Genomic DNA, 12,674 nt, shown 5'->3' with positions numbered 1-12,674 from the left:
TCCTGTGAAGAAGGGCTGAGGGATGTGCCTGACCTACTTCTGTCCCCGCATTCAAGTCCGCCTCTCAGTGCCATCTGCTACCACGTGGTCTGGCCAATGATCTTTGGATTTACACTGGAACCTAGTTGACCTGCCTTGGTCTGGACCTATTTGTTCTCTTTCAAGTATTTTATTTGCACTCATCCACTTTTGAGTGGTAGAGCATGGGGTGAGAATCCGGGACAGGACAGGAAGTAGAGGAGTTAGAAAAAGAAAAAAAAGTTGACCAAGAGGAGGATGCTGAAGTGGAGATCAGTTAAATTAAAGTTATTTGGTTTAGGAAACAGGCTCTCTGGGATAGAAAGCATCTTACAAAGTATATGGCCTTGAGCAGGAGATGTGCCTCTAAGAGCCTCAGTTTACCCACCTGTAAAATGGGTTTGAGTGTGCCTCTATGGGAAAACTGATATGAGGATGAAATGAGATGTTTGGAAGTGGGTTGGCCCAGCCTCTGCGCGTGGTGAGTGCTCATCAGGTGGTGACTAGGATTCTGGAAGAGAAAGGAGGACAGAAGAGAGTGATACGGGGGCTGCTGGGAAAATGACCACATGGACAACAACCACTTTCTTTGATTTTTTCAATTCATTTAAAAATTATTTTGGGGGACTTCCCTGGCAGTCCAGTGGTTAAGACTTCGCCATCCAATGCAGGGGGTAGGGGTACAATCCCTGGTCATGGGGCACAGCCAAAAACTAAAAATAAATAAGAAGAACAATAAAATAAACAATTATTTTGGCACAAACATGCAAAAGGCAAAATGATCGAAAGAGTAGGAAATAGTATAGAGTGAAAGTAAATTTTCCTCCCTTAATACCAGCTAGCCTCTGGGAGTAACTGTGATGACAGGGTTCTATATGCCCTTCTGTAGAGCCTGTGCTGTGCTGTACTTAGTGGTTCAGTCTTGTCCAATTCTTTGCAATCCCGTGGACTGTAGCCCACCAGGCTCCTCTGTCCAAGGGGATTCTCCAGGCAAGAATACTGGAGTGGGTTGCCATGCCCTCCTTCAGGTCTGTAGAGCCTACACACACACAACTGCACACACTACACACATGCAATTGTATTTGTTCTGGCACATTGGAGCATCCTTTACAAACCCTTCTGTCCTTTGGTTTTAATCATTTTTTACTTTCCTCTCAGAGATCTTTTCTTATCTGTACATACAGAAAGCCCTCCATCTTTTTTTCTAACAGCATAATATTTTAATATTCCTTTTACCACCCTTAGTTTAACCAGATCCCTATTGATATCTATCAAGTCATTTACCCACTTCTGCTATTACAGCAGCGCTGTATTGACTATCCCTAGAGGTACATCATTTTGCATGTGTGTGATTACGCCAGTAAGATCAAGACCTCGGGGAAGAAAATGGCTAGGTTAAAGGGTTGTGCTCTCTTATTTTTAATGGGTCTACCAAACTGCCCCTGTATTGGTTGTAACCATGTACCCACTCCCCACCAATGTTTCCCACACCCTCATTAGCGCTGCAAGTTAATTACATGTTTCATTTTTACCAGTCTTCTTATAGGTTTCTAGCTTCATGAATACTAGGCAATCGATGACTTAAAAAAAAAAAAGAACTCATCAGCTAGCTAGCTGCTCGGGTCATTCCAGAAAGTCAGACTTGCAGAGCATGTGCTCAGGAAAATGAACAAGGATGCTGCTACCAGCATTTCTTTCCTTGAAGCCAACCTCCTTGATTGACATGCAGGCGCACCCATGTTTCCCCATTCTTAGAAGCACAAGTTCCCGGGGAACCTCTCCCTGCATGAGGCTGCGATTACCCTGGTATTGCCACTGGCCCAGAGATGTCAACATTTTCTCCCTGTCTGGTCTGAATTGCAGGTTGAGTTTAAGGCCTGGGAGGAAATGACCTCTTATTAATAAGGAAGCTTTGGAAAGGTGGGTGGGGTGGAGGCTACTTATGGGGGCACAATGGTCAGATGTTAATATTCTCATCACTTAGGGGAAGGGGCCAGAGTGTAGAATTCTTACACTCTTTGTCAAACCAAAGGAGTCAAACGGTTGGAAGATGAATGTTGGTGACTTTGAACAGCATATTAGGGAACATGAAGGTTTTCATTCAGGCATATTTATGGGGTTTATATTTACCTAATATAACAATGGATGAACAGCTGTTGAGAAGAGGGAGACCTGGGCTCAGAGGGGAGGAAAAAACAATCTCACATCGAGGAAGGGAGTTAGGTGGTCTCAGAAAGATTTTAACATTGGGTGGTTTGTTGTCTTCTTGAAATTCTTGCTAACTCTTGGCAAGGTTTTCTCCTGGGTTCTCAGATCACACAAAGATGGGAATCCAATGGGCAGCCCAGATCTTGGTGTGTACATTTGCCTGATAACACACAGGGTGGACTGCTGATAGCTGGATATATACTTATTTCTTTTTACCCTGTCCAAGTGGACAGTCCCGTTGCCTATGGAACGTCTGAGTTCTTATTAATCCTCCAGCTCGCTTCTCCTCTACAGTACACTGGGTCCTGGAAAGGTTGGTGCTAACCAAACGCCAGGGCTTCTGGGGGCTGTTATTTAAGTGTCTGCTTCCCTGCTTCTGCTTTTCTCCAGGCCAATGGGACCTGCTTTAGTTGGATTTCTTGTAATCAAGAAAGTGTAAGTTCAACTGCTGCACATTCCAAAGTCCCCAAGAAGTGGAGAACCTAAGTACAAAGGAAAAAGGAGGGAAGGGGGAAAAGTAATTTTTTAAAAAGAGGAGAGGGTGAGGAACAAAAGGAAATGCAAAATAGTTTAAATAATGAAAAAGACTTTACAAAGAAGGGGGAGTGTGAAAATACCTCCAAGGTGAGGACTAAAAGAAGGGAAAGAAAAAAAGAAAGATGACAGGAGGGAGACAGGGAGGGACTGGGAGGAGAAAAGAGGGGAAAGAAAGGGGAGGAGGGGAGATAAGACCTGGAGGAGAAAAGAAAGAAGAGATCCAGAAAAAGCTAAGTGATGAGAAGTGAAGTCAAAACAGCCCTGTAACTGAAATGTTGCCGAAATTCTCTCCAACACGGTCCACTTTTGTAGTCGAAGAGACATCTAAAGGAGAGTTTGCCCATCGCTAGGCATAAAAAAGTATCTTGGATTAAACCTAATTTCAGCAAGCCGAGCTAAAAGGTATCTCCTGCCAGTGTGGGGTTCCCGGGTGGGTCAGGGAGGCAGGGCCCCAGTTCCCGCGGTTCTGGCTGCGAGGCCTGACGGCCTCGGGCGCCGGAGATCCGCCTGGTCTCTTCCTCTCCGGCTGGTGAGGCCACCCGGTTTGGGACACCGTCTTTTCCAGCGCCCTGGCGGCAGGGCTGCCGCGCCTGGGGATGGAGTCCGCGAACGCCCAGGGCGCATTGGCGCGCGTCGGGCCGGGCTCGGAATCAGCTTGGAACCCACAAACCCGCCTTTCTCCAGCGACCGAGCTTAGGCCTCTTTACAACACAAACCTATAATTTACACATTTTGATGCCGCCTGTAATTTCACCCCCCGAGCTTCGATGTCATAAAACTCGTGGGGCCAGGCAAAGGGACCCCCCACCCCAACCCCCGCAAGGCACCCGCTCTCCCAGAAGTTCCCTGCGCTGCTACAAATAATCGCGTGGAAAGCGGCCAAGAATAACTAGAAAATAAACGCAGCTCCTCGAGCCTCTGAGAGCAGGCCTTAGTAGGTCCCTCCCCGTCGTCCCACCTGGCTCTCGGACCCGGGGGAGGCAGGGAGACTGTTCCGAGGGATCGGGGCTCAGCCCTACCCGTCACCCTAGAACCATTCCTGGACCTCGGTTCAAAACTGGTGACCCGCTGCCTGGCCTTTGTCCCCGCCGTCTTTCCTAGCGAGGAAACTGTCTGACTTCTGACCTCTGTCCGAGGGGAAAAAAAAAAAAGAACCACAACAACAAAGAACCAACGCAGACCCCAGAGAGTTTTTTCCTCTAAACCTTGGGCTTTTCCTCGAGAAGATGAGAGACCTGGACCTCGCTCGCCTCTTAACAGCTTGAGGTCTGCGCGTGTGCGCGCGCCAAGGGCGGCGCAGAAGCGAGATGGCTGCGGGTGTGCCCTAGTTTGTGTGTGTGTAATGAAGTGTATACGTGCTAACACGCGTGCAAATAATTGTGTGTGCCCCAAGACGATTCTGTCCACAGAGATAATAGAAATATCCGTGCCAGAAAGTGCAGAAAACATAGGCGAATGATTAAGGATGTGACAATAATTCCATGCCCACGCGCCGACGGTCTCGGATCTGGGGTGCATAAGTACCTCTATAGGGGTATGATTCTTTGGGCAAATTGTTCAGTGTGCCAGCGATTTGGTGTTCTCGCCGTGCTTCTACCGCCGCAAACATGTGGGTGCCTTTAAAGGGCCAAAGAAAAGGTTCCCCAAAATCATTTCTCGATGTTGGTCAGAGAGAACATCCGCGGGACTGGCCACGTCAGGAGAAGCCGCGCGTAAAAAAAAAAAAAGCCTTGCTTCCAACCTTGTCATCTCCAAGCAGGCTCTGCCGGCTCCCGGCGCGGATGGGAAAGCAGAAAGTGGAAAGAACGGGTTGGTGTATTTTCAGGTCCTCTCTTGGCCGCCCCCAAGCTTCACCGAGGTCGGCGCGATCCCGGCAGCGGCGGGGGTTTGCATAGCACTGCCTCGCGCTCAGACACAGATTCCCTCCGACGCACGATCTCCTTGGTGCCCGAGGGCTACTGGGTGCCACCCAGAACGACCGGACGCAGCCAACGATTCCCGGCGTCCGGGAGCCTCCTGAAACCTTGCCCAGGCGGGATGCAGCCGGCTCAGAGCAGCGCCACACGGTGAAAGCGAAAGTTCCTGCGTTTTGCCAAGCTTCGTGAGCGCGCGCTGCGAAACCCCAGCTGGCAACCGCTGGAGAAAAGGTGGGAGAGCAAGCCCAAGTGTCCCCTACGGGCACTGCAATGGCGAAGCACGTCCTGGCTAAGGCAGTCCGTCCCTCCCAGCGCGCACACGTGTGCCCAGGATTATAATACAATATAACACATCGTAATATCGCATATTATACCGCGTTTACCTTCCATTAGGATGTGTATATTGTGTTAGGCTTGCTTATGTGTTTGTTACGACGTGCTGTGATATTGTATCTCTCAATCTCACTGCCATGTGCCAGGCACCTACTTGTTTGATCTGCACAACCACCCCCAGGCAGGACTCACTTCTACTGCGCAGGCGAGGCACAGAGAGTATAAGGCAGTTGCTCAGAGTTACCCAGCTAGAAAAGGGCAGGGCTTGGATTGGAACCTACCGCTTAGCACTTGACAGGGGGAAGCAGACATCCACCCATACAGCTGAAGTAGGAAGATATCCCCCACCACACACTGTTGTTTCTGGAATAGCCCATCAATATATATTTATTTTAGTATGTTGGCACCATCTGGCCAGGATGTGCACTGCCAGCATACCCTCTGAAACCTCCAGCTGAAACTCAGCCATCAGACCTGATTGTGGTCTGGCTATTCCCTCCTCCTGCCCCCTTCCTTGGCTGGTTCCTCCTAACAGCCGTGTGAAGGAGGCGTTGTTATCGTTGTTATCCTGGTCACAGATGAGAAGGAGTTCAGAGAGGTTAAATAGCTTGCCCACAGTCACTTAGCCAGTAAGGAGAGTGATACAGTTCAGGTATTCAGACTGTAGAAGCCTGGATTTTGATAACTGCATTCCCAACCCCACACAGAGGTATTTCAGTTTAATTGGAGTTTGTAGGTAGATGGGGAACAACTGGTGGGAAACAGATTCTAGTTTAGGGTTTGGGAGCTGGGAATATCCTTGGGATGCAATAAAATCTCAGCATCTTCTAAGGGGACGGCGATCTATGAACCCCGACTATAAAGTCTCTAGAACCCCAGTAGTGATCCAGGGCCACATCTGTGACTTGGTTAACCTTCACAGGCTTCCTGCAGACAGTGAAGCAGTGGATAACCCCTTACCACATACTAACCTTCCCTCCTCTTTGTGTGCTGCTGGCTGGGGCAAGGGGGACAACCATGGACATGGTTTAATCCCCTCTTTCCAGCTGCAAAAGTCAAAGGACCACTGTGCCCTCAAAAATGTCCCCCCACAACTGGAGGACAGTAACCAAACCCCGATCCTCAAGGAGCCCCAGAGGAGGGGACTTCTAAAAGTCTTGACTTTCAGACTTCCCTGTTTCCAAGCAGAGATCTACAGCTTTGAGATGAATGAAGACCTAGTGCCCCCAGACTGTTCCATCCCCTGCACCCCAGTGTGATGGCGGGTTTTCCTTTCCAACTATCCAAATTGTTGGGGAGCCCCTGTGCTTTGCTAGTGTAGACCCGGCCTCTATCCTTGGGCTCCGTCAGGGGTACAGAGCTGCCAAAGAACCCCTCTAGCCTAAGGGAGGCCCTCCAGGAAACGGAAGAATCAGAAATTGGCGCCTGGGCTGCTGCAAAGCCACATCCGCTCTGGGTGAGTTCTGACCATTTTCTCCCGAAGCTGAAAAACTGACCAAATTGTCCCATACCCTGAGCCGGCACTCCCACTGCCCACTCGCCTCCTCTGGGTTTGAGGAGCTCTAGGCTGCTAAGTGCAGGGAGAAAGTTGTTGAAAACAAACACACACTTACGGGGGAAGGGGTTTGTTTGTCTTTTGCCTTTCAAGATAAAAGGTGTCTCTACATCTTCCTTGAAAGAACCGGCGAAAAGAACTCAGAAAATTATTTTGAGATTTTAGCCTTAGTTTGCCCTCTCCCATATACACTTAATTATCTCAGTTGTTAGGGAAGTTTTAGAGAACTAATTTCTGGACAGCCAGAAGGAGCACTTTAATTTTCTATGTCTGTATGTACAAGGGGTGGGGGGGTTGTGTATGGTGTATGGGGAAGGGGTGGTACATCCATTTCGAAAACCTGGCTCTGAGGCCCTTTCCTAGGTCGAGAGAGCACCCTGAAACCCCACAAGCTCTGAGAAGAGGTCAGGATGAACCCTCCTCATCAGCCTCCACATCGCATCCATTTTTCTCTCCCTCCATCCCACCCTCGGGGAGCCCTGGAAATTTGGCAAAGGAAGACATTCTCGAAGCATCTGGAAAATTCAGGAGACTGTGTAATCTTCAGAGTCATAGCCAGAGGAAGGGACTGCTCACTCTTGCTAATACAGTCTGGACAGTTGTCCCCATAAGAACAGTTTTGGATCCCCTGGCAAAATCAGTAAATTCTGGAAGACTCAGGGTAACATTTGGATACTTGGCAATTTCGCCAGGATAGTTTAAGAGACATAGGGTAGGGGAATTTGTAGATTTCTAGCCACAGTAAAAAAAAAAAAAAAAAAAAGAAAGAAAAATTTTTTTTGGTTGTGTTTCGTTTTGTTTTAATTCAAAGAGCGCGGTTTTGAGCTGGAAAGTCTGCCTCTGGAAAGTCTGCTTCGGCCACACTCGAGAGGCACTGAGAACATGGTCCTAGCGAACACTTTTTCTCAGAGGCCAAGGTGCACCCCACCCCCCATCCCTGGGGAGGGGGCGCGTAAATCCCTGTCTATACGGGGGCCGAAAGGGGGAAGGTTACTCCGAAAAGAAGGTCGCTGGGCGCAAGCGGAGAACATTTGCCCGCGCACCAAGAAAAGATGACATAAGTGGCGGAGACGAGAGCTGCCCGGCCTAAATAAAGGGTCCTCCTGAAGCGTGGGCCGGAGGGATTGCCTCACACTTCGGAATCGGGCCCAGACACGTTTAGAACTGTTTTGCTGGACGCCTGCCCTGCTAGGGCGACAGCGGCAGCCGGCGGCCCGGGCGAAGCTGCGCTCCGGGTCACAGGCTGGCGCTCAGCGGCGGCCACAGAGGCGTCCTCCGTGGAGGGGAATGTCCCCAGCCTTTGCGGGGTTTTCTTTTTATCTTTTTTTTTCTTGGCGACTTCCACGTTTGCGTGCCTCGTGGGGGCGGGATTCTGTCCGCAGAGCGCCCCAGCCGTGGCCAGAAAGGCGTTAAGGAAATGCGCGGGCTAGACTTTGGCACCAAATTAGACACTGTTCCTCTCAACGGTCTCTACTAGTGATCAGTGGGCTGGAGGATAGGACGGATAGCTCTCCTGGTCACAGCTGGGTCCCCGGGGTTCAGAACGGAGATCGAAACTAATGGGCTATTTATTGAATCAATGAATGAATCCAGAAATCAGACTTTTAATCTTTAGTGTATCCTAATTCCCTCCCTCCGGGAGACTACGTCCCTTCCGTAGAATAACAGGGCAGTCTTGTGGCCCCTGCCAGGCTCTCACAACTCAGTCCTAACAAGTGAAAACCACAAAAACATCTGCCACTCATTGATCACCTACGCTTTTCATCGAGCTTTATATTCATTTATTGGGGGTAGGTGCTGGTTATGTTCCCATTTTACAGACGAACAAACTGGAGCTCACACAGGCTAATTAACTCGGGCTGCCTAGTCCCTGCAGGTCTTTGATGACGGTGTGAGTCTTTTACTCTGGATGTCGGCATCGCTCCAGGGTACGACGCGTGCTTGGGTCCTGGGCCACCCATTTCTTCAGCTTGCTACAGTTTTACACAAGTCCTTCCAACCACTTGGAGGGTCCACTTCTCCCCTAGCTGAATGTCTGAAGCTGAATAGTGCAGCCAGACTATGCCTAGAAACTTGAAGGAGCCGTAACTAGCTCTAAATGTCCAGATCAGGCCTGGGACCCATAACTGCTTGGACATTCGTGTTCCTTCTCCGTTACGAGAAGGGAAAGGTTCGCTTGCGATTCTGACCAAGGCCGCGCTTAAATATGCTCCTCAAAATTTCTAGCGCATCTAAGAATCTAGAATGTCTGCAGGTAACGGCCGAAAGGGTCCTGAGAAAGGTCACCCCAGGGACGGATATGACCGATCTGAGCTCCTGTGCCTCTGCGCCGTGCGCCCCACCAGCGTCTTTACGCACAGGCACAATTGCGCCCCGCGCATATGCGCAAACCAGGGTCTTGCCGGCTGGTCTCCAATCCCGCCAGACTTCGGCCACTGCACACTAGTCAACGTAATGAATGGAGAGAGAAAAGAAGGGGCGGGGAGGGAGGGGACATTGGGAAGGGGGTGAAATATCTTGGAAATAATACACCGAGAGAAGGAAATATGGACAACAGTTTATCAGCACCCCCGCCCCCATTGCCCGCATGTTTAAAACCCATAAGTAATTTTAGATTGTGTCTTCAGTTAATATATCTCTCTCCCTTTCCCGCGGGCTGACAGGGAAGCGCCGGGGCTGCAAGATGTCTGCAGAAAAAGGGTCTTTAAGAGTTTCCACATTGTTTAGCTACACAAACGTGTTTGTGGTTCCAGAGGCCCTCCCCCTCCCCCACCCGCCTCCGAATCTCATTTCACTTTATGACTCCAATTGTTTGAGGATGCCCGCGCCACATAAATCCTACTTCGAGATTAATCTCTGCTCGCTTGCGCTGGGCGCAGTGATTTTTTTTTTTTTTTTTTTTTTTTTTTTTGAGTTCTTTAGAAGAGGGCGCCGGGCGGAGATTTATTAACAAGGAAAAATAGTTTATTTTTATAGTCGACCTCGGAAAGGTGGGGGGTGGGAGTGGGCCCGAGGCAGGGGAGTCGTTCAGATGGATAAACAATGAGGCTAAAGGGGCCTGGGTGTTAAAGACCACTTCAGCTGGCCGTGGGCTGGCGACTTGAACTCTTTTTTCCTGGCGACCCGCAACTTGGATGTGGGTACGGAGCCAGGAGTGCGCGGAATCGCTCCAGTAGTTGCGCCGTGTGCCCATGGATTGTGTCTGTGTCTACACGTGTGTGGATGAGTATCCCATACATTCCCCGGGACAAGCCTCTTCAGAGAGAACGTGCTCCGAGGGGGTCCCCCAAATCCGCCTTTCTCCAAGGCTGTGATCAGTTAAAACGAAGGTTCTTAACATCATTACATGGGTGACAGTCAGAGATCTGCGGAACACTGGATACTATTGGCAAACTTATGGGTTTGCCAATAAAAAACATTGGTGTCTTTTTCTGGAGAAAACTCAGTTTCCATTAGTTTCTTGGTGGATCCAAAAGGTAAAAAATCCTCTAATTAAGGAAAGAGCTAAGCTGGGTCTTTCACTTTCCTGTTCTGATGGCAGCTGCTCACTCCACCCGAGTTTTTTCCTTAAAACCAGGTTAGCTTGCCCCATTAAAGGGTATCAATGACCAGAAGCCACCTCCTTAATCGCATGTTGGAGGCGATTTGGTCATGTAGTGTACTCATGACACTCAGGATTCTTAAAGCTTTAGATTAAGATCCAAGGAGCCTGAGCTTTACTTCCAGCATCTAACTGGCTGTCTGACCCTGAGCCACCAGCAAAGCTTCTCTGAGCCTCAGTTTCCCTTTAAACTTTTGGAAAAGACATTTTTTTTTTTTTTTTTAGATTGTGCGTGTGCGCCCGGGCGCGTGCTAACCTGTGTCTTCTCTTTAACAGTAAACTGATTTTGAAGGTATATATAGGAGAACACAAAATCTATAATGTTCCACCTTGCATCCAGAATAAGACTTGGAGCTCTTGATGGGCAAGGGTGGTTCTTAACCTTTGGGGGTCTGTGAATCCCACTGAGAAGCAGATAAAAGGATGGACTTCCTCCGCACCAGGAAAGAGAGAGGAGGGCGGGGAAGCTTTCAAATAGGCGATTCTGCATACAATTTTTCGGGGTCCCTGGGCAGGTGAAAGTCCCTGGCTTAAAGCGAAGAGACGGAGCGTAAACACTGACCAGTGCCCTAGGGAGGGACCCCAGGACGCCACGGGGCTTGGGGGCCACGTGAGCTGACTCTCCGGAGCCTCAGAGCAGAGAGGGCCAGCAAAGCAGGGTGAGAGGGTGAGAGGAGTTCGCCCGCCCCTCCTTTGATTCGCGGACCGGGCGCAGCCGGAGACCGCCCGGCACCGCGGCGTCTGTCTGTCTGCGCGTCTGCCCGCGGGTCTCCGGCTGTCCCGAGTGAACTCGACACGCTCCGGGAGCGCGCGCCTGGCCCCATGCGAGGGCGAGCCTTGGAGACCATGCGCTGGGGACCAGGCTTTGCCCGCGATCTCCCAGGGACCCAGTCCCGAGTGACTTGTTTACGATGCTGGACTTAGAGGCTTGGGGATGCACTTGGTTGAAGTCTGGCACCCTTGGCGGCGGATCTCTGCCTCCCGCCGCCATTCCTCCCAAACTTCTTTCCCCGGGTCTGGGGACACCTGCTCAGAGCAGAAGCAGGCCAGGGTTCTACCTGTTTATTCCCGCCCGGAACTTCCTTCCGGGGGAGCATTCATCCCAGAGCCGACTGACTCCCAACACAATGCCCAAATTTCCGAATAATAACTGAACCCCCAAATATGTTTTTCTTTTCTATTTTATAAGGATCTTACAAATCATCTTACTATTAATAAACTCCAATAACTCACTTAGTGGCGGTTAGAATGTCTCCTTTCAAGATGAAGGGGCCGAACCCAGAGAGGTTAAGCAGTCAGCCCAAGAGCGCACAGTAAAAAGTGGAGAACCTGGATTGAAACTCAGGGCTTCATACCCCAAATCCCCGTCATTTTTTATGCACCATGATTAGCCTCTACTTTAGGGCCTGTCACCCCAAAATCACAGGTACCCCAAAATGCATGCTGGCGCACAACTGAACACGGCATCGGCGCCCGAACCCAGGAGTCTTTGACCAGCTGTGGGAAAGCACATCGGAGGTCGGGTACCCCAAGCAGGCGGCCTCTTACTGACAACTTGGGGTGCACAGCGTGCGTCCCAGCACTGTCGCTCCTCTCCCTGCGTTCATGACACCCCCACACTGAAGCCCAGGTGCTCCGAGGTTGCACCGGCCCCTGGCATCCCCGCTTGTGCTCTCAGCCTCCACATCTCCTCCCCAGCTCTCCCGTGTCCATAAAGCGCCAGCATTTCACTGGCCCATAGCGAACACTGCCCGGAAGCCGAGGCGCATCCGTCCCTCCCCACCCACCTGGTCCTTACCTGGCTGCCGGTGGATAGACGAAGGCCTGCGCGCGGAGTCTAAAAGCTGGTGCCCGCGCACCGCGCCACAGATCGCTCCATGAAGCATCCCCTGGCCTCCAGCCGCGTTTCCGGTTTCCAGCACAGGGCGCCCCCGGAGTGGGCCCGATAAGCTATCGGCGGGCCGGGCCCAGGAGGGGCGCTCAGCGGCGAGCCCCGGGCACCTCAGGCCAGCTCCCGGCTCCCGGCCCGGCTGCCTGCCAGCTGCCGCTCCGGACAGCAGCGAGATGCCTGCCGAGGTGTTTCTGGTTACAATCACCTCACACACAGGCCTGCATTCCGCCCCCCGCCCCCCCTCGCCCCCCTCATCCTTACCATTATGTCTGAAGTCACACCTTCTCCTGGGGACTGGGGAGCTTTGCCGGGGTGGGGGCGATGAGTGTCTGAGTACTGGGCCAAGGTTGTTAATCTATAGAGCCCCAGCAGGTCCGTAAAAAGGAGTATTTTTGGTGGTCAGAAAATCAGCATTGGATAGATATATCACCTCCTTCTATCCACCGGTAGTTAATTTCCAACCAATTTATCCAGGACTGCTGTGTGTTCCTGATTTTCTGCAAGGGCTGAGTCTTACTGTGTTGTGGACTGATTTCTTTTCTTTGGGGGAAAACGGGCAGTTTGGGTGCTAGGAGAGGACTCTAAGGAGGAAGCTAATCTTGGGTCTTATGTAGT

At 50.9% G+C, this 12,674-nt stretch overlaps 1 protein-coding gene across 1 annotated transcript in view; it reads right to left on the bottom strand.

Annotated features, from left to right (window-relative positions):
- Positions 1–12,189, bottom strand: part of TBX5 (T-box transcription factor 5) — an 89,136-nt gene extending 76,947 nt beyond the window's left edge. The window contains exon 1 of the mRNA XM_086345979.1: positions 11,967–12,189. Within this exon, the coding sequence (XP_086202105.1) occupies positions 11,967–12,054 (88 nt within the window). The 5' untranslated portion in view covers positions 12,055–12,189. The remainder of the gene's footprint in view (positions 1–11,966) is intronic.
- Positions 12,190–12,674: the final 485 nt, after the last annotated feature.

The sequence above is a fragment of the Bos grunniens genome, chromosome 17, assembly GCF_055505025.1.
Source record: "Bos grunniens cultivar Pamir isolate PY7600 chromosome 17, Bosgru_T2T1.0, whole genome shotgun sequence".
Classification (NCBI taxonomy): Eukaryota; Metazoa; Chordata; class Mammalia; order Artiodactyla; family Bovidae; genus Bos; species Bos grunniens.
The sequence above is the reverse complement of the archived record's forward strand: the minus strand, read 5'-3'. Positions and strand labels throughout refer to the sequence as shown.